Source organism: Pieris brassicae, chromosome 7, assembly GCF_905147105.1.
Source record: "Pieris brassicae chromosome 7, ilPieBrab1.1, whole genome shotgun sequence".
NCBI lineage: Eukaryota > Metazoa > Arthropoda > Insecta > Lepidoptera > Pieridae > Pieris > Pieris brassicae.
This window is the reverse complement of record NC_059671.1, coordinates 1973649-1996989: the sequence shown is the minus strand read 5'-3', so window position 1 is coordinate 1996989 and position 23341 is coordinate 1973649. Positions and strand designations below refer to the sequence as shown.

The 23341-nt window shown below is 31.5% G+C and overlaps 1 protein-coding gene across 1 annotated transcript in view; it reads left to right on the top strand.

The window, feature by feature from the left end:
• The window catches only part of LOC123712086 (hemicentin-1-like), a 149217-nt gene that overhangs the window by 108750 nt on the left and 17126 nt on the right, over positions 1 to 23341 (top strand). The window contains exons 5-13 of the mRNA XM_045665026.1: positions 4056 to 4166; positions 6939 to 7145; positions 12353 to 12507; positions 12904 to 13048; positions 14409 to 14539; positions 15707 to 15866; positions 19571 to 19722; positions 20846 to 21062; positions 22694 to 22909. Coding sequence (XP_045520982.1) covers positions 4056 to 4166; positions 6939 to 7145; positions 12353 to 12507; positions 12904 to 13048; positions 14409 to 14539; positions 15707 to 15866; positions 19571 to 19722; positions 20846 to 21062; positions 22694 to 22909 — 1494 coding nt within the window. The remainder of the gene's footprint in view (positions 1 to 4055; positions 4167 to 6938; positions 7146 to 12352; positions 12508 to 12903; positions 13049 to 14408; positions 14540 to 15706; positions 15867 to 19570; positions 19723 to 20845; positions 21063 to 22693; positions 22910 to 23341) is intronic.

The window sequence follows — 23341 nt, the reverse complement described above, 5'->3', positions numbered from 1 at the left end:
ATTATTTGTTTTAGTAAAAGTAAACAGTTTACAGAAGTACAAATTTATATTAACTTAAGGTATATTGAAACTACAAGTGCTCGTCACAGACTAAAAGTTTTATTAGATCATTGATTATGCATAGACCCACAAAGTAGTTGTTTCTTTATATATAACTAGATGTCGCTAGAAGTACTATTATGATACATATTTAACAAGGTATTATAAGAATTCACCTAAACCCGACTTCAAAATCCAATTTCCCTTGTTTAAATTGACCATAAATTTATAATACTAATAAATATATTTATTGATGATGATTGGGAACCATTTGACTCTTATCTATTCTTGAATATTTTTCAGTTTAAAAGTCTTAAAAAAATGCATCAATATGATTATAGACGTTGAACTGAATTGACGTGAGATCGAAATTTAAAGTACATTCCAATTTTCATATTCCAATCAGTATATATAATAAACCATTACGATATCGCAAAGACTATATAATGAATACAGGTATAGAGCATTTTGAGTTGCATGTTAACGAATACAGATATTTATGGCAAAGGGAAAACCTTAAATAAATGCAAATTTACATATTCACACCTGGGTGGAACCAATCACGATATGTTGGTAATTTATGAAACGCTGAATGTATGGAATCTCGTTCAAATGAAAAAAAGACTGGTTGCAATACTTGCATCGGGTAATTTGCATAAATTTATACTTTATCTTTAAAGCTTAAATAATATTCGACCCCGCCCTGGCTTATTAGTTTTTTCATAGTTACACCTAAAATATATATACTTCTTATTGAATATATATCTAAGTAAGTATATAAGCATACTTATACCTTTATATTTTTATACGTTTTAATTTTTTCTTTATCTAGCATGGCAGGAGGGCTACCTGGAGTGATGACGCCCATGGACACTCAAATTTCCAGAGGGCTCGCATGTGCGTTGCTGGCCCAAAGTACTCATATAGTTATTAATTTTATCGCTTTTGAATCATTGTAAATGCACGTAATTTAGGAAACTTTCTATGGTATTCTTATTCACTTATTGGTTTTGTTTTTATTTTATTGTTTTTAAATTCATGTCCTTGTGTAAGGGTAACTTATGCTTAGTAATTTATTAGAGTCATTTAGTATTGAATCAAACCTTTAGTGTAAACCACTACAAAAGACGCCCTCTTTAATCTTAAAATTATCTATCTAAAATACCGAAGTACCGTAGAGTGAAGTTCTTATAACACTAGTTTAATTTTCTTTACTACCGGGTAGAATTGAGGTTTTTTTATCGATTTTGTTTTGTATAATCCTATTGAGCAGTGTTGGACTCGTGGCTTCAGCGTTCGGCTCACATCCCTGAGGTTCCACTCCAGGCTGTTCACCAATGGACTTTCTTTCTATGTGGGCATTTATGATTAGCTGTTCAAGCTTGATTTAGACCTAAAAAGATCGACGGCGTGCTTCAAACACAGGCTGATCACCTACTTGCCTATTAATAGACAAAGATCATGAAGCTGATATAATGTCCTATTATCAAGGAAGGCTATATAAAATCCAAACAACGAAGGAACCGCGGGGCAAGCTTGGGTAACGAAATAGGTATTGCGATATCTGAAGTTCATTAAAAATCTGCTGAAAATGGCATCGATTATGTGCAGTAGCCGATTGCAGTTATTACTTTGCTATTGTGTCGTGGCACTTACCTTGATGACTGCACTTAGTATCTTGGCTCAGCTGGACTATTACAAAAACTACTTTACACTTTTGCTTCAAAGGCTTTAATCTTGCTCTACTTAGTACATACTATATTGATTTTGTTTAACATGGTAGAATTTTAACCTTAGGAAAAGTATCTTGAGACTGGAGGTATAATTATACTTAAATAACCTCATTACAACAAAAACTGGAACAGGGCTTCGGACGTCTGGGCAGTATAAATATCAAAAAAACGATACATGGAGATAAATAATCAGACAAAATGCATTTTAATTGCCAAAGACTTTTTAAATCAGTATCACCATGTTTTTGAGTCCATATCGTTCTGTACCAAAAACATTACATTATCTTTGTATATGAAAATATTGCATGCACAAATTAAATTGATTCACAAAAAGATACATTGCATCAACATCATATAATTTCTTAAATGTTAATATTTGTTTGTTTTTATTTAAAGAAACTACTTATTCTAGTTATAAACTATGTAATTTTACATTACATTTTATTTACTTTTATTTTAATGATATAAACATCAGACGGTCTCGAGTTTTCTGCTCTTTCTCGCGACAAGTAAGATCGCCATATAATCGCATCACTTTGGTGATACAATATATTAATATATTTCCACGCATTTATAAAATGCACTTTGCTATTTAACATTTCAAAAAGGCTTTAAAATTGTGAATCCAAAGCCTCTTAAATGAATGATCATACACAACCGGTAAACTAAAAAGCGATTTTTCAAAATAAAGTTAGAATCATTTGACATGTGTGAATGATTGGTTTAATCGTTGGATCTGCGTTGGAACGGATTCCGTGACAAAATTCAACGAATTTAAAATAGATTGCGATATAAAAGGTATTTGCTCACTGTTTGTCATTGCAACTGTCTATATTACTATTGATAAAAATAGCTGTCCACAGTTTTAGAACATTAAAAATATCGCCACATACAATTATTTTTATTTACGTTATTTACAAACAAAAATTTTCATATAGACAGAAGTATACATAAATAAATGTATATAGGGAAATCATCGCGAAATGGCGAAGATGAGCTGAGGTGCGCTGTAACCTGGTGAGGTTACAAGCCACAGCGTCAGAAAATTTATAACTTGACAAGTTACCCTGATCACAGGAGAAAGATTTTCTGACGTTTTAGCTAATACTTTCTTCTAACCCAGCTTGTATATATTGATTTTTGAGGTTTATTTGAGAATATTTTGTATCAGAATATACTAGTTCGGGATACTAAACAAATATTGACGTGTGAAACAAAAACCGGTATAAAACTATCATGAACCTGCCTTAACGTGTATTTGTTTTTAGAATCGATGCGTATTTTAGTGAGCCAATCGCATGTTATTTAAAAGTTTTGACAGTTTACCTGAAATCACATTGGATATAATAAAAATGGTTGAAACTAAAATTTCAAATCTGTGTTGTTACAGTACAAAATTTGAATTTCTAAATTGTTCAAAAGGGTATGTTTAATTCGGTTATGTTTCAGTAGTGCACAGTGCACGTAGGCTAAACGTTCGATTCCAGGCGTAGTATTTGATTCAGAATCGTTTATAATCACCATATATATGTAAATAATTTAAGTAAAACGCAGAGACGTGGCAATGCCTAAGTGATTATCGGCATATGCCTTTGTTTTTTATGAATATTGCAGCTAAAAATAATTTTCTGTACGGTCCATTCACTTAATTAGAACTAACTAGCAAGTAGTTAGTACACGTGTAACTCAGTAAACAAATAACGAAGCCAATTTGTAACTAACAAGATAGCAAACCGCCAGCATAAACACGTAAAATTAATATTGTTAGCTTCTAATATTAATTTAATTGTATTCTAAACATTTTTATGAAACATATTCTTAAGAATCTTGCTACAAGTGCGTATGTGCAATAGTTACTCATTTGACTCGTTCGGTTGTTTACGAGTTGTTACGAATTGACTCTACCATCTTCCCGAAGTGGGATGGTCGAGTCGGAGGAGGGAGTTGTGATTATAAAAGAGGTTGTGACACATGCGCACGGGCCTTTTCTTTGTACAACTTTGAAGTTATACAGTTCACGTAAAATCAGTGAAGTAAATTATAGTGAATTAAGTCATCATTGAAGTGTTTAATTTCCTACCCTAAGAACTAAATCAGCTACCGCTAACAATATAATTCCGATCCTGATTTTTATACAGTTTTGGATGTAACTAAAAATAACGAACATGAGTTCCCTGATTTAACTTCATGATTGTTAAATCGATACTTTGTTAGACAACGCTAATTATAGCCAATAATTTAAACAGTAGCCGTGCAAAAAGTGATTGATTTTTTTCGTTTCAGAATTGCCAGAGAAACCGAAAATATTTGACGAGAGTGATAAAGAAATTGTCGGCGTTGCCGGCCCCTACATCGAAGACACCAATCTCAGACTTACCTGTGTTGTAAGTGGAGGTAAAACTAGCAGTCATTTTTTGGCAACATTGCTTTATCTTCTTATACTTATTACAAAACCGTTTTTACGTTTGCTAAATTATGCAGCTTGATACAAATAATTCGGAACTTCATTCAATAAAATCATTTTAATGTTACTTTCTAAACAAAAAGAAAACTAATTAATTCATCTAAGATAGACATAAGTTCATAAAACTGTTTCAAAAATTAAAATAGTGTAATAAAAACTTGTCCTGATGTGAAAAACATTAAAATATCATAATTTAACAATGAATTACCAAAACGGTGTTACACACGTAACCGCAAATAAAATTTACTAATATTTTTTAATATCATAATATTTTAGTAATTAAATAACATTATAAATATAAACTTGATCTACTAAAACTAAATATTAAAGCGTTTAAATTTAAATTGTTGTACTTTAAACGGATCCATATAATTTATCAATACTTTTAAAAGTTTTCGTGTCCATAATTCAGCACGAATATGCCTGTCCTTAACCTAATTAAGAAAGAACAATGGAATGGTCAGTCAGCAACTGTTCCGTGTTAATAATCATTTTGTGATTTCGCGTTATGTTTTAGGCCTAATTCGTTAATTATTTATGCCGACTTAAATGTATTATTGTATTTTTTTATTATTTATTCAATAAGGAAACATAACAGTTTTAATAAGAGAAGTGGCCAATTCGGCCCCACTTGGAGAACTGTTCTCACCTCTGGGCGGGAGCTCCCCAGTACCAGCTCCTTCCGCTTCACCATATTCAAGGAAGAGCGATTCGAATTGTTGACGACCAGTCACTTTACGACCGGCTTGATACCTTGGCGTTGACTAGAGATGTGGGTTCACTCTGTATCTTCTACCGCGTTTACCATGGAGAGTGTACAGAGGAGTTCGGATTAATACCTGCTGCTGAGTTTCATCATTGGAGTAGAGTACAAAATAACATCCGTATCACCTTGCCGTCCGTCGTTCCGCAACTGAGCGTTTCCTAAGGCGATTTCTGCCACGCAGCACCACTATGTAGAACCAGCTGCCCAATCCATAAATGCCGGCAGCGTGCTTGCGATCCTTCTGAGAGTGCGAGTGCCGATAGGCAGCACAACTAAAATAACACAGAAATATACTATAATTAGTATATTATACTGGTATTAACAAATGAAAATATAAACACAGCAATTAAATGGTATTTTAAATACAGGTACTAAACAATAATAAGAAAAAAGTAAATAGCGCTTCAATTTTAACATTTTTAATCAAAAATCAATATACGTTTATTTGCTTTAGATGCGTCTTAGCGCATGCTTATGAATGTCAAAAACTTTAAAAAAAATTGTGAAAGAGCAAGACTATGCCATTTGTTCGCAAAACTACCAGAAACCTTGTTCTAAGAAGAACGAGCCCGTCAGGCAGGCTAGCAAGCTAATATAAACAGTTTCATATTACCCCAATTAAATATGATTTATAATAAATACTATTGAGTCAAACTATACTATAAATACTTAGTATTTTCGTACAAAAGCGGTGATGTGACATCCTTTGAATATATGAAGCTTGTCTAACGATATTAATTTCTATGGTTTCTATATTAACACAGTCCAGTCCAGTCCATATTACAACACACATATTAACTATACACACAGTACTTTAGATACTAGTTTAATAGACAATATTCTACTGAATATATGACCAAACAAGAAGTACTCTAAGTAGTTTTTAGCAGTGTTAAATCTAGGCTAGGTGCAAAAACGTGTGCTGCATTTGTTATTTGGAACTTCTTTGTCAGCCCACATAGCTCAACACTACTCCCACCTACTGACTGAGTGGAATACCTTGTACTAGCTAAAAGTGTTGTATTACGCAGTGCGCGTTGATTCTACAGAGATTTAAATATGTTTATATCATGCGAGCGAATACATTTCGTTTGTTTCATTGTATATTTCTCTTAACAATATACAATGGTTAAAGTAATTTTTATATATTTTTCATGTTTGCATTATCTTATCGATAGTATATTATCTGTTTTATTTTAATTCACTTAATTAACTATTAAAGAGCAGTGTTGGCCCATCCCTGAGGGCGTAGGTTCGAACTCCGGCTGTGCACCAATGGACTTTCTTTCGTTGTGCGCATTTAATATTCGCTCAAACGGTGAAGGAAAACATCGTGAGAAAACCGGCTTGCCTTAGACCCAAAAAATTAAGGTTACTTTAAGGATTAACAAATCATGAAACACATACAGAAATCTGAGGCCCAGAACTAAAAAGATTGTAGCGCCATTGATTTATTTATTTTATTAACTATAAAATATTTAAAATTTACGTCAATATTTTACATAGAAAAAAACCTAAAAATAATTAAGAAAAATAACTTACACTAGAAGCTTATATCAAGAATTAATTTTACGCTGGCGGATTAAAAACAATCAGATATCCATTTACTATGTCTCATTAATAAGCAGTTAATGAGAGTCAATGTTTTTAAACCTAAATCAATGGGTTTCAAAATACTTCCTAGGGCCTCTACTAGGTGATTTTACTATTTAATAAAAATACCGTTATTCCGTTAATATAGACTTTAGAAGTTAAATCGGCTCACAGTAAATCACACTGACCTTGAAGCTTCCGTCTCACAAGCATTCTTTGACTTCGACATCTTTTGTCTTAATAAACCTTTTCAAGGTAGGATTTGCATTAGTTTTGTTTCCATCTTTCTTTAGTATCTTTAACTATTAAAAAGTCATAGTTATAATATTACACATATTTTTAGGTAAACCCATGCCGCGCGTTCGCTGGTGGCGCGGGGACAAAATGGTGTCAAAGCTGGATCCAATCGAAGATGGTTCTTTACTCAGTACGCTAGAACTAAAGATACCAAAACTCAAAAGGGAGTACTTTGAGGCTGTCTACACATGCGCTGCTGATAATACTGCGCTGGTGCCGCCATTGCGCGTCAATGTGCAGATCCAATTGTTTCGTAAGTACATGTTATATTTATTTATTTTATAAATGACGCCTGTTTCCGAAAGTCTTCCCTGAGTAAGGCGATCTCGGAATAATATATACTTCAAACACTGCAGTACCAGCCTTTTATGGGTTTTCTGTAAAGTTTTTGCCCTGTAATATAAACAAAAAATATTTTTATCGATTCTTTTTTATGTATAATTATTGTTGCATAGTCACCATAGCGTTTGTCAGTTAAGGGCATTTTTAAAGTATCCTTTAGTTATTGTTTATTACAAAATATCTGTTTTATTTATTACTTTTTATGATAGTAGGTCAGTTAACACTAATCCGAAACGATTACTATTTTGTGTTATTTAAATACCAAACTACTCAGGTAGTAAGAAAGGTATAATAATTATTCATTTATAATACATGCTGTATATATTTAAGAAAATATACATGAAAATATTGTATTTGTCACAGATAAATGAGAAATACATGTTTTTATAAGGTAATATACAATATATTCATCGCTACTCAGTTATTATTGTTTTGATAAAGTGTTCGGCTCAATTGATTTCGGATCGAGTATGTAAATTGTTTAATGGATAATTTATGTACCCGATAGTTGGGTTAAATACGGGATAATTGTTTATGTTGTACATTTAAAAAAAAATGCATTTCTTTGACGTTAAATTATTCAGTTAATAAATAAAATCTATACTCACATAGTTTTAATTAGTAAGTATTTATATACATTGATTAATAAGTAACTTACGAATGTATACTCCCTTTCCATAACAACGTAAACTTTTTTTTGACGATATTTTTTCGTAATATTTTGAAATAATCGCAAATCATCGATGTTGAGCTATTAATCCATGGCTTGCTGTTGAAATCCATATTGACAAACATGAAAAAAGACATTATTTAACATTCTAATATCTGCTTCTACGTAGAATTACTTCAAGTATCTAAACCATGGGCTCATGTTAACAATGTGACATCTTCAGCTCTCTAACTTAACAGCGTACAAGCGTTGCCGCATTTCTAGGTTCTGTTCGTAACAGGGCAAACAAATGACGATCACCCAGGGCACTTAATCGATTCTGGCTTTGTGGTAGTACTGATTTGCAATGCGATTGTAGTGGTAACTTGTGTTGTTTAATGATTTATGGAAGGATCAAGTCAAGTCAAATCAAATCATTTATTTCAATTAGGCCTTTAAAAAGTCACATTTGAAAGTCATAATAACTAGTTAAAAATTACTCCAGTTCGCCCTTCCAAAAAGTAGTTTAATTACGAGAAAAATTTGTAAGAAACTTCATACTTACTCTTATAAAATAGTTTTTACATTAATTTATTTTATTTTATTATAGTATACCTAGTGCAGCCATAAGTTTATTTTATTTAATACCCCATTCCATATTGTAATTTGATAATGAACTCGAAAATATACGTGAAGTGGCGTGAAATCGAAAGAAGTTTTTAAAATAATATTCGTGTTCCAAATTCAAAATAAATAAAAAGATAACAAAAGAAAAGTTACATTGATTTGATAATTACATATGAATACTATGTGTACCAAGAAGAAAAAAAACTACTACAAATGTGTGTTATAAAAAACAATGCAGCATATAACTTAATTATTGTGTAGATACATGATGATCACATATTAACAATGATTGATTTTACATTATTCTTTAAAAAAACATATAACAGTGTGTGAAAATCAACTATTCTTATATAGAGCTCAAGTGCGCTAAGATATTTTTAATCTCACGTAATAAGGACTGATAAACTTAATGTTATACATTTTTCTCAGGCCATTATCAGCTTAAAAGACGTACGTATAAAACCCGACTGTGAACCCATTATTTAATTTAAGGAAATCTTAGACCCAAAACTAATAGTGTATTTGGCAATGATGATTTATCATCTATGCGCCTATGAAAATGTACTATTGAAATAGACAGGTCTATGAGCTTGCGTCCCGGTCCCAGCAACTTTACTTATTTGATGCGAGTATGGAACTTAACAAATATATTTTCAAAATTCATACTAAAAGTTTATAAATACAAAATGTTTCAAACAAACTTTGATTTATAATAACGTCCTGAAACGTGAATTATTAAATTACATAGTAGTAAAATATGATAAAGTTACAAACAATATATCACAGTTGAAATCAAATTGAGTTCGTTCATTATTTGTGACCTCAAACAATGAAATGTTGACACGAAGTTGAATACTTTAATTCATAAATCACGCTGACAATAAACTGTTGTATAAAAATAATGAAATAGACAAAACATTAACAAATTGCTTTATCAATTGTATTTCTACATTATTGTTAGGTTTTCTGATTTTAAATGCGTCCTTTAACTGTTTCACTGGGTGATTGATTAACCTGTTCGACTGCAAATCATGAGGTTCCTGATGGGTATTTTTTACAAGAGATCTAATGTGGTCCAAAGTTAGAAAGTTGATGATGCTCAAACATTTCCTGTGTAACTGTGTGTTCATCTGTCGGGCGTGAACTTTGCGATACTACGTTGGGAAATTCATTCCAACGATGTTAAAAACGTTAAACGTTAAGTAATAAAACGTATATACGTATACCAGTAGTGTTATTTTTTTTTGTATTGAACGGTCACTCTCAAGAGATAAATTACAAAAAAATACTACCAAGGACCTTATGTACTATATACCTTATTTGTAAAGGATCTTGACGATAATATGTTTTGCGATGCTTACCTCTTTTACATTTCTATATTTTTTACAAATAATACTTGAGCCTCTCCCTTCCAAAGAGTTTATTATTTAAGAGTTAAGAGTTTATTGTTTTAAGAAAATAGAATCTTGTGCTTAATTGTTTGCGGAAACATTTATTAAAGAAACTAATGACCAAATTATCTTTGGAAGTACTTTGTTACATAACATGAGAATAATATAATTCCGTTGTTATCTTCACGAATGCTGTATAATTAATACGCTGAACTATTTCATATACAGTACATTATCGTGACATGTCAAAGATCCCGTCCATTGACCTCTACCCGTCCTAATAACGGGGACTTGAATTATTGTTCTCAAAATTAGACAACCCAACATTTACTAATCCCTTAAACAATTCGTTCCAGATATTATTGTGTATTAAATAAAGCCTCCTATTATGAAGACAGACTAAAGCAATCATTTAAATCAAGACTGAAGTCACTGAGTTTTCATAGCTTTTCATAGTGGTGCTATAAGAATATATTTAAGATAGATGAACAGTTTAGTGCCTGACATATAAAAATAGTCTAACTAGGAAATATTTTAATTAGTTATAGGATAAAGTGTTCATTTGCACAGAAAGTTTGTCCAATTCTTAGTAATTGAATTATGTAAATAAGTTAAAATACAAATGAAACTAACAAATTACGCTTGAGACCTTGCGTTCTCTAAAAGTTGTACTAAGTTTATCTTAGTCTTGAACAAGTTTACTTCAGATATTAATTTTAACATAATGTTTGAATAGACTAGATAACTTGTTCAGTTTTATATATACCGATAAATCTAAATATTTTTTTTTATTCGTTGAAGTTAAAGAAAAATTAATTACAATACAAAAAATTGTTTGACGGCGGAACATAAATTGGTCACAATTTTTCCGTCCTCTGAACCAACGACATTCATTACAGTAAAATTATAATAAAAATAAAAAAGACTTTTTATTTCTTACAAAAGAACAAATTAAACTTTTATATATAATTTTTATATCCCTACTAAGTTATATCCATTTCCTAATTATTTTACAAGAATCCTTTCACAGATGATGGACCTTTCCCCAAAAAAATATAATTATCGTTAGTAGGATCCTGTTATTGACTCCCGTGCCAAGTGTCAAAGTTGATTTTATATGAAACTAACAAACAAAAGATTATTAGGAATATTTTTGTATAGTTTGATCAATGTCAGTCAGTTTTTGATGTAGTTTAGGTAGTTGTAATGGTTTTTCATAATTATGCAGGTGCTATATATTAATTTTTAATCGTGTTTTATGAGAAAAGTTTTAACAACAAAAAAGATTTCATAAATAAATAAATAACTTAACAGAAGTCTTGTTAAAAGCTGGAACTTTCATTAAGCTAAGCTTCCCGTAGTCAGTCGTTAAATTCAATTAAAGGTATTGTAAGAAATGATTATTCGTCGTCATTAGTGTAAATCATTCCAATTGGAATAGTATTTAAAATAAATATTGATTTTGACAAGACATTCTATCGTGGTTTTGACAACACAATTTTAAAATAAAATTACACCGGATATAAACGAAATAATTTCAATTATACGTAATCCGATGTTTCGAGTGCTGTACATCGGTGGTGGTCTGCGGAAGAACAATGAATTTGCGGTTTTATTCTTTAGTGAAGCATTATTTAAATTAACGTAGAAAAAAATATATAAGATTTAACAGAATACACGTAAACAGTTTTTTTCCCGCAGACTTTACTCGTTTAACAAAAGCCCGTAAAATTGCCAATCTCATCTACCTCATCCCGTTTAAATAAATCGACGGTAATTACAACATTGGCCAAATTAACCGCACAAAATTATCCGAAACTTTAAAAAATACGCGCTACACCGCTCGAAAGTAATTTCACGAAATTGCCATTCTTCCACTCTTATTCACCTGCCTCATTCCCTGTTATTACGAAACGAAATCCACAAATCCCCGCGATTAACCTAGATCAAACGGCACGCCGGCTCAAATAAGCCATAATATGACGACAGCTAACAGATTTCTTTTGTCTTTCCTCATACAGAATCATTACTTTATATTTGCTAGCACGCCGTTTTACCGGCGAAAATCCTGGATGTTATTTCTCATTGTGATTATGTAAGTTCCTATGGCGAGCTTTTCATTCCACTTTACTTATGTTAATGGACGGCATTAATGCCTTTTTGTTTTCGCTTAATGTTCAAGTCGTGACATTGTTTTAATATTTTAATATCGTAGTTTGAACTGGTTGTTATAACTTTGTTCCATTAGCCTCTAACACACTTTTGTAATTTAACTATTAGTTTGGAATTATTTATGTTAGGTGCTGTTTTGAGGTTTGGTAACATATTTTGTTGATAATTATAAAAAAAATATTTTGAATTCGTGTATATGTTTTCTTTATTAAGGTAATCCATATTAGGGTTATTAAGCGAATAATAACTATCCGAATTTCTTTAATTTATTGTTTATAGTGCGACCACTACTCGTGGAGATTTTGTCCAGAGAACAACCACTATCTGTTGGTAATGAAGCTGAATTAGCCTGCAGAGCAATTGGTGCAAGACCACCTGCTGTGATCACTTGGTGGCTTGATAACAAGGAAATGACGGTCACTGACCCCCAAAAAGTAAGAATTGCGATTTCTTAAATATAATGTCGTGGTAAAGCGTTTCAATGTGATACAAATACAGATAAGCGACAAGACATACAAGAAATGCTCTTAACCAATCCTAGTTTATAGAAATACGCCATCACATTAAACATTTATACTTATTATTAAAAGATAGAAAAAGTCCCTGGACACTATAGCAGGGGAGTAGAGAGTGTTATTATATTTGCTAGAAAACATACAGGCTAGACTTACGAGAGTGTTGATCTGAAATCTGTCAATTAGAAATGTTGCCACGAAAAGAAGTTTATTGTTTGGTATATCATATCATCTTTATACCAATTACGAGTGTACACATGTTCCATCTTTAATACAATTAATAAAGATAATTCAAAATGAGATAACATATTTAAGGATTCAGAAGACCGTAATGAAACAATATCATTTCTTCGATGGACACCTCGTATGGAAGACGATGGTCACACTCTTAAATGCCGAGCTACGCACTCTAAACTCGAGCACGCTACTCTTGAAACGAGTATAAAACTGGATTTACATTGTAAGTATGGCTAAACTAAATAGTTAATTTTTTTTCCAGATAGTGTATGAAAAGCATATATTTGAGTTTTGACAACAACCCTGAATAGTCCGGTCAATTTAGACCAAAAAATGAGAATGAAGTCATCATTTTTGTCAAAGGTCATAATACTTTTATGATAAAACTTACCGTTTTGCTGGAAATCGCAAAAATCTCATTTTTTTGACCTTTGACATTGAATAAAAAAATCCATACACGGGAAGGACTAACTTAACTTTTAAATATGATTTATAATTATGTTTTGAACAATGTTACTGATTTTCAGCTGGTTGGGACTTTATGTACCTTCGAACATCTATCCTCACATCATTCCTTCTTTATATCAAAATTACACAATTACAAATAGAAATACTTACATTACAGTACTGGATCGGTTCATATATACATCTATTTGAATAACGATATATATTACTTAATATTTGGAGTATTCAATGCCTAAAGGGATTTTCTGTCAAGTTTTAAGAGCTCCATAAATACGTACAATTTATATCATCTCACGGGAGTAACTGAGCTGGTGGAATGAAAAACCTTTTATCTAAGTTAAAGTAGAGGTGACTTTGGCCGTTCTCGTTTAGTATAACATTTACGATCAAGATTGCTTCTAATATAAAGAACAATGTTAGTGTTATATATTTTATGTGTATTCGTATTAGATATTACATTCTCGTTATTGTTAATTATATAATATTAAAAAGACTTAATTAAGACTTAATTAAAATTACAAAAAATATTTGGCACATTTGTATCAGAAAGTTAAAGAATAATTCTTTAACATTAGGTTATAAGCTTTTTAGTAATTAAAAATAAATATTTATTTACAATTAATACATATTATTATACAAAAACTAATGTTGCAAATATTACCTTAGGTGAAAGCCTATTGGTTGAGATAAGATTCTCCCTTAGTTTCTACAAAATATACAATAAATACATTAATGTTGCTACAACCTTTTTAGGTCTGGGCCTTAGATTTCTGTATATGTTTCATGATAATTTGTCAATAATAGGCAGATGATCAGCCTCCTGTATCTGACACACGCCGTCGACTGTATAATTCTAAGGCGCTTGCCTTACTCACGGTTTACTCACGATGTTGTCCTTCACCGTTCGAGCAAATATTAATTGCGAACATAGAAAGAAAGTCTATTGGTGTAATCGAACTTACGACCTCAGGGATGAGAGTTTCACGCTAAAGCCACTAAGACAACTCTGCTCTTGTATACAAAATCTAAAGCTGATTATTTGGTGTAATGTAAATAAATCGTGTCCGTTGCCTATCAATTAAACAAAAATTTGTTGAATTTTTTTATATGTCTTACAGTTATGCCGATTGTGACGCTACAGTTGGGGTCCAAAATGAACCCTAATGACATAGAAGAAGGCGATGATGTGTACTTTGACTGCATTGTAAAAGCAAACCCACCTGCGTATAAAGTTGTATGGGAACATAATGTATGTATATTTCGGAATGTGACCTGTCGTAGAATCGAATGAAATGGCCGATTCGTGAATTTATACATATTTTTGGCGCTAAAACCTTTTTAGGTCTGGGCCTCAGATTTCTGTATCTGTTTCATGATCATTTGTTAATCGAATAGGCAAGTAGGTAACCAGCCTTGGGATGAGAGTTGTGCTTTTTTTATGAAATATCTGAATTATTAGTTTTAGTAGTTTTCGTACCAAATTATAATATATACATATAGAGATTGCTATCGCTTGTCATCGATAAGGCCGCCTACAACATCCTTAATGACTTGTTACTTTTTTATCTGTAATGTATCGATATTTTAATAAATAAATAATATTATTATTTAACTCGCACGGTGCACGAAAAAAATTTTAACATTTTAAAAAATAAATGAAAAATAACTTTAGCTGGCTAAAAATAAACCGCTAAAAGCATGGCTATGTTACGATTACTACGCCAATTATTGGTGATCTTATAATATTTTTTATTATTAAATAATTTTACGATTCTGCTGGCTGCGACATGATAGTGGGGAAGCTACAGCAGGGTTTTAGTATTGGTAGTTTTTCTTAAGTGGCAATCTGTCCTTTCTTAAATAAGAGTATGTGTTATAGATTCACTCAGACAATGTCACTTAAGAATTTCTGAATTTGCTCACTCGGATTAATTTATGAGCTGCTTGGAGATGACAGTCGCGACAGATGACACTTGAACGTCAAATGATATTTCTGATTCTTAGCCACTTAGAATTTTCCTCACGCGACGAATGAAATCACATTTCCAAATTTAAAAATACATTAGCGACTTCTTTCACATGTAAGGTTAATATGCGTACAAATAAAAATAAAATTTTACTTTTTGAAGATAATACACAATTACGTGGAATTTAGAGTTGTAGATAGATCAAGGCCGAGATAGCTCCCATCTAAGAAGTTATAGATCGGAAGTTATAATGTTTTAAGCTTAGTGTTGTCTTTTGTTAACATAACATACTTATTAATAATAATACAAATAGCTTTAATCTGGTTAAAAAAGTGTTTTCTTCCAATTTTTTAAGCTATGAAAATTAAAATAGACAAATAGCGACATTTGGAAAGAAAATTTGTTATTTTGGAATCAGAACTCTACCTTACCTTAATCAAATAAACCAGGGCCAAGTGATGACACACAACCAGCGCGCGGGAGTGATTGCCGGCTCAGCACATCTGGCGTTGCAAGGTGCGTCAAGAGAACAAGCGGGGAAGTATGTGTGCATCGCTTCCAATGTGGAAGGTGACGGGCGGTCGGAGCCCGTTAATTTACAGATATTATGTGAGTATATTGCAGCAAATATCATGTAAAGCTCTAGTTCAATTTAAAAACAGTGCGTACGTACAAAGTAAACATCTAATAAGGGAAAATTCTTTGGCAAAGAAATTTTTAAGTCTTGTTCATTTTTATACATTGCTGATTCAATCGTAGCATTTCACTTATCTGAAAATACTTCAACTACTTTTCAAAAGTATATTAACCACTCTGAACTTCAGCTAATTGTCACTCATTTCATTAATTAAACACACACACTCGCTTTATAAAGATGTTTTGCTAGTTATTTGGGGAAATAAAATAAATTACAGTTTAATAACTCTTTAATCGTTTTATAAAGCCTGCGTTTCCATTAATTATTTTGAACGCTATGTATCTATTTACAAGTAAAACCACTCTATTATTTTATTAGGCTAACGGACAGAATTCTCAACTGTTAATTGAACTCCCACGGACGCAAACCATGCCTCAACTTGCTGACTGGTTTTAAAAAAATGCGAGCGTACAAAGTACACATGTCAGAAGACGTGCAACTTCTTTGGCAAACAATTTCTTAAGTCTTGTTCACATTTACACAAATCTACAACTTTAGATTTCCGAGACAAGAAAAAGGAAGATAAAATAGATGAAGATAAGATATATATTAGCATTTTAATTGTCATTAAAATATTAAAAGTGTCGAAAGTAAATACAAAGAATTAAAAAAATATAATTTATTTCTTCGATAATTACATTAATCGACGCGAATTCTATTGGTATTGTTGTGACTAAAGCATTGTGATAAGTAAAATATGCAAAATAACTGATACAACATAATCTAAATATCTTGTAAAAATAGTAGCTATTGTCGTTCTTCTCTCGTTCCATGACTATTTGCTTAATGCTACGTTCACCCTTTCTCACACTCTCTCAATTGCTCTCTCCCTTTTCTTCGACAAAAACGCTGCATATCTTCGTGACGTTATTATTATTATTATTGCGTTTCATCCGCAAAAATCCTCCTCATGCGCCTAAAGAAGTTTCTCTTTAACTAAGTATGTTAATAATAATAATAAAACAGTCGATCGGAAATCAACAGTTTAGAATACTTTCTAAATATATTGAGTAGTGTTTTTTTTAAATGTATTAACTTCTTGTCAATGTATTTCTAAAATAATCTGTAAAATCTGAATATGTATGAAAATACAATTCCATCTAGGATCCAGCGTGATGAGACATGAATTGCTGTAATATGCAGTCACATGCAAATTTTGCAACTTGAGTGCTAACTTCCCAATGAATTTACATATCCAACCTCATACTAAAATACCGTCACTGGATTTTTGGAAAATTATGCTCACATAAAATAAAAAATATATTTACGTACATGACAATAAAATATAATAATCGCAAAGATTTTACAGAAAGATAGTTAATGTATGTGAATCTTTTATTTAATTTACTCCATTACGCATCGAACAGTTGTATTGATATGAACAGAAATTGCTTCCAGATATTTACTGAAGAACAAAAAAATCTAAAAATTCGGTAAAGGAAGTGTTGTAAAAAGTTACACTATAAGCCGTGATGGTGTGGAAATAAAGCGTTATTAAGAGTTATCCCTATCTGGGGGTTTGAAGTAAAATTGTAACAAAAATCTATTTGTAAAAATATTGATTTTCATACATCGGTCACATGACAAATTCATGCAAACAGCATATTTGTAATGTATCTACGCCTGTCTAACTAATACTGACTCGGAGTTTGATTCCTTATGAGATTTATCTTGAGGGATTGATGATTTAATGTTCGACGATCGAATTAAAGCGTTAACAAATGACGTTTTTTTACAAGTATATTGCGTCATAAGGACTGCTGCGACGGCATTTTGCCTAGAGAAGCGTTTTGGAATTATGAATGTTTAATTTATTTTGTAAAGCCAATACTTAACATAATTAAACATAACAATTTGTATAGGTTCTGTAGTCATTAATAAATATTCGGAAATGGTTTTTAAAATCTTGTCAAACAGCCCATTATCTAACTAACTAACTAACAATATGTGTTTTATATAAGAAATGTGTAACATAGCTCATGTGCTCATGGTTCGAACTACAACAGCTTAAACCTTTTTACGTTACATTTATATAATTAACATATAACAACAACACCGAATACATAAACATTATTAAAATAGCCTCAATAAATACGAAAAACTAACTCCTAACAAACATAGAATGGCTCATTGAATCGGATCCAACAACTCCGAAACAATGCAGAAGAGCTAAAAACTCGGAAAGACCTTTTTCCGTAGGTAATTTAACTTTAACAAGGGTGTACGTTGGTACGTTGTTTTATTTCTGTTCTAATAGTGATGAGAATCCCTGTGATGTAAAATCACTGCGCTTTTTCACTATGAATGCAAAATTTATGAAATATTGGAATAATATATAACGAATACAGTGCAGATAACACGTATTAAAAGTAGTCAAGCATTTAATCATTAGTATATATGACGTAATTAATTGAAAAGCTGTTTTGTTTTGTTTAAACCACTTTTCAGTCACTGCTGTCCGTGTATATAGAATTAACAGTGAAATATCACATTAGTATGCTATATCTTCAGCGCTGTGTAAAGTGGAAACGTCATCATATAAGGGACAAAAATGTCAAGTGCTCTGAGTACGAATACAATGAGAACAGCGCATTCAGTGAAATGTGCTTTTGTTAATGAAAGAAATATAAAATCCTCCCTGTCTAATCGGGCTGCGGGTTGTGTGGTTTCTATGCAAAAATTTCGAGAAGTGTCGAATGTAACGTAACGAAGATTTCGCTTTATGTATATTCAAAAAAACAAAGTACAGTACAGTCCAAATGATGAAGTTTTAACGGGCTTTAGTTTAAATAATTTTTAAAGCTCGTAATTCATTGTACCGACACCAAAACGAAGGACTGTGTTTAGCCATCGCTTCTTTAAATTACCTTCCACTTCCTTTATAATATAATAGCCAAATCGAATTCTGAGATGGTCAAACTGTTTAGATACAAACACATAATTACGCTAGCCAAATTTAAAATCAAATCTACTGAGGTCCTTAATACGCATCTTGGCATGAGGAATCAAAAAGTAACACAGACTACTCCCTAACTCTCAGCTACCCTCCCAAATGCATACACACACATAAACACATTCACATACTCACGCATTCACGCATGCTCAGTCTCTCATACGACTTATCCTTGATAAGTCGTAGTACTTAAACTTATTTTTCTTTAAAAAAAATGTCATTAACATGTACCATGTACCACAGAATAATTGTAATTTAGTTACCCATAATACAAAGTGTGGGAACTATCAATAGATGAATTTTGTCACAACCTATATTGATAGATAAAGTTTTATTATTATTATTACATAGAACACGATATGTTTAATATGTAAAATAACAAACGTTTAGTTCTTTTATGTATAGGATGTCTTAATTAATTATTTATTAATAAAATGGTATAGTGGGAATTGCCTTTTGCAAGACTTTGTTTGTTCATTGCTTGAAAATTATTTATTGAATATATTTATTGTAAAATTAAAGGTACAAACATATCGTGATTCTATGTGACAGTCTGTAACTTAAAATTGATGATTTTTCTTAAATGAAATATTACCAAGAACCGTAAGTCGTTTTACTACTCAAGATATTTTTTGGACAATGACAAATATATGTATGTTGCAGATAAACCAGTCTGTAAAACCCCAATTAATGCAATTGTGGGTGCTGCCATCAACGAAGCTGCAAAGGTGACGTGTGAAGTAGACGCATTTCCACCACCTAAAAACTTTCAATGGGTTCTTAACAACACTTCGGCAACAAAGGAGCTTGATACTGTATGTCTACTTATAATCATGCTCATAATTTTGCTTATCTTTCTTTGATCAGTTTATTGTTTAACCTTCTATTTCTGACAAATGACGTCAATTTTCGAGCCGGTTTCATTTGCTAACCTTCTCCGTGTAAGCTTTATATTAAATATACATAGAGAGAAAATCCCATAAGCTAAGTGCCACTCGGCCAACACAGTTTACAGTCATTATCTTTCATTTCATTTTTTTGTTAATACCCCTTAATGTATTTTGTTTCTTGATAAGATAGAGATGGCTTGTTACCGATAAGCCCGAGCCCTCATAAATATTTAATTCTTCTGATTGTTTAATACTGTCGGCAAACTGTTAAATGAAGAATTAAATGTCCATAATATTTATATCCTCTTTCATATTCAGGCATCGGTGATGTACATTCAGGCTGTACTTATCGTATATTTTTTGCTATTACTTTTTTGTATGGTGTAATTGTTAATTTTTTTAGTTAACATTAATTTAAACTAGATTTAGTTTTTTAGATAGTTTCTGAACCTATATGGCAGTGCCTGTGGACTTTATTATTTTAATAAATATATAACATTTTGCAAGAAACTAATTTATACCTCCATCACAAAACATAAATGAATCAACTCAATGAAGGAATCAGGGATTTGGTTGCACATATATGCATGTGTTTCATTGGCTACTATTGTAGGCTAGTCACATGGTTTGCGATGTTTAACATTGATGAAGATATTATTGTAGCATTGCCAGAATGGAGTATCATAAGCCATCCTAAGCCATCACTGTTTTTGTCAATTTGTGTTCAATATATTCGCTGACATAGTAATTGTACTATGCGTTAAATATTAAAATAATTTAACAATTTGTTAAATCAGTCAATGAGTTAAATGTTTCAACTTCGACGTCGCTATTGTTATTTATATTTGTAAATTCCCACGCTAAAAACAATATGTTATCGGACTTTGTAAGACATCATTAATTTTATTATTTATAAATTAGCTGTATCACAACTTGTATCTATTTAATAAAACCATATTCATGTATATTTTTTATTCAAAACTTAATGGTTTTCTTTCGGCAAAAGAATGAACATAGATTTTCTTACTTCACCATGATTTTGTTTTAGGGTAAATTCACCGTCGGGCCAGGACGATCCGTACTAACATTCATTCCAACGGCAGAAACTGATTACGGATCTCTATCTTGTCGGGCTACGAACCTAGCTGGCCAGCAAATCGAACCATGTAGATACACCCTTCTCCCAGCAGTCAAACCAGACCCACCTACGAATTGCTCAGCAAGAAATTTGACGGATGATTCTGCAGAACTGCGTTGTGCTGCTGGTAAGAACAGTATTGTATTATTTAGATATGTCTAATTCAATGTGGTTCGAAGATTTTAAGTTTGATTCCAAGAAATAATCATTTTGGATGGATAATAAATGCAATATAGACTATATCCATCTTGTTAGAATCTACGACATCTCGATTTCATTACGACGTTTTTTTAACCATAACATAAAAAATACACAATTCATAATAAAGGTTCAACATTGCGACAATCCCACGCTATACCTATTTTGAACAATGGAAACGTTCTAGTTCCACTTAAATGGTTTAATAAAATATCTACAACAACATCAAATTAGTAATTAATTAGAAAAGTAAGACTTACTGAACCAAATAGCTACCTAATGCACTGACCGTAACTAAAAACAGTTAGCGAGAGTCACATAGAAACTAAAACAAAGAATGTCTAAAACGGAAAAGTTCATATAAAATTGCAAAAAATAAAACAAAAGAACAATGTCACAACTATTACATTGCGAACTTTTAACTCCAGTAAACGTTGTAGAAAATGTCATGAACTTTATAAAGTCCACAATTTAATATTATTATAAAATTTTCTGAAATTTTCTGAATTAAATATCTATAGGTATCTATCAGATAATTTCATTAATTCGAAACGGGAAAGAATATATTGTTTGCGTTATTTTGACTCGACTTTTTAAAAGTTTTTTACAAATTACTGGCATTCAGAATCTAAAGCCATTTATTCATGTAGGTAACTTTTGCAGACTTTTGAATTCCATGTATATTTTCTGTATATATAAATTTATACAAAGGTAAAAGTTAAAATAATAAGGCTTTATCTACGTTGTGTGCCGGTCTTTACTTAAAAGATTCGCTTAAAATCTACGACTCTCGCCTTATAAGATTTGACCTTGTTTCATTTTAATTCTGTATGAATATCACGATATATACGTGTCTATAGAATACATAGTGATATTCATACGGAATTTCATGCTAAAATCCCTATACACTATACGGTTTACTAAAATCAAATAACCCTTTTGCGCGCTTGTCCACGTTAGTGCTTATCGTTTAATGGTCCTGTTAATAGACTGTCGGTTTTACAATAAAACTCTGACGAGAAATGACTTGGTGGAGTGGTGTTAGCATCCTCGGTGTGTTAATTATTTGCTATTATTATTATTTTCTTTATTCCTAAATAATTATATATTTACATTGTATATTCGCGGATATTTGTTCTTAACTTCTCATGTCCTTTTCACGCGTGTATCATGTCCCATATCCGTTCAATAATATATTTTCATATGTATATGTTTATCCTCATTTTAACATATGCATGGTCTCAAAAGACCGATAATATAAAAATACGAATTGCTATGTTACCTTGCAAACATATAGCTTAATCATTGTTTTTAAAGATTTTTACCAAAAACAAACAAAGACGTTCAAATGAAACTTAAATATAATTTATTAGTCAAACAATTTCACGGGAATAACTTCATTCTAATGTATTAAAATTGTTTATAGCTTAAATCACTTTTTTATATTTTTAATTATTTTTCCATTATGTTGTTGCCCACAATCAAAATGAGACGTATAAAATAAACGAAGCCACGGAAATAGTATCGACATCATTGTTTACATTTTCAATATTTTTGAAGGTTACGATGGTGGTCTACAAACTACTTACTTCGTGGAAGCATGGGCTGCAGGCGAGTTAATCGCCAACGTATCAACGATAACTCCTGTCTGGAAGCTTCAAGGCTTGGGCTCTGAGACAGCTTTGAAGCTGGTTTTCTACGCAAATAACGCACGAGGCCGATCAGAAGTTACTACGATCAGAGTGCATACATTGTCAAGACTTGCCTTACACACAGGTATACGTTATGAGCGATTATCCATTAACTAATTTACAGGCTTCAATATATATTTCCTTCGCTTATATAGTGCGTTTATTAATGGAGTATATCTAGCAAGCTCCGTATCAAGAACAAACTGTCAAATCATTTAATCTTTGTGAAGTTTGACATAATAAATGTCAAATATTATTTGATTGTGAGATGAGAGTGATCCTTTTAATACTATACTGTTTGTCGCATTTTAATATTTGATTATGTTCAACGACTACGACGTTATACGACTAATCATCAACTAAAAATATAATAATATTAGATATTTAATATTAATTATACAAAACGATAGATATTTAAAAGAAAAAATAAAATAAACCAATAATGTATTCTATAAACTGGGAATGTTATTTGAGTCCATTTCGTAAAACAATTGAAATAAGGCTCCTTCAACTAAAT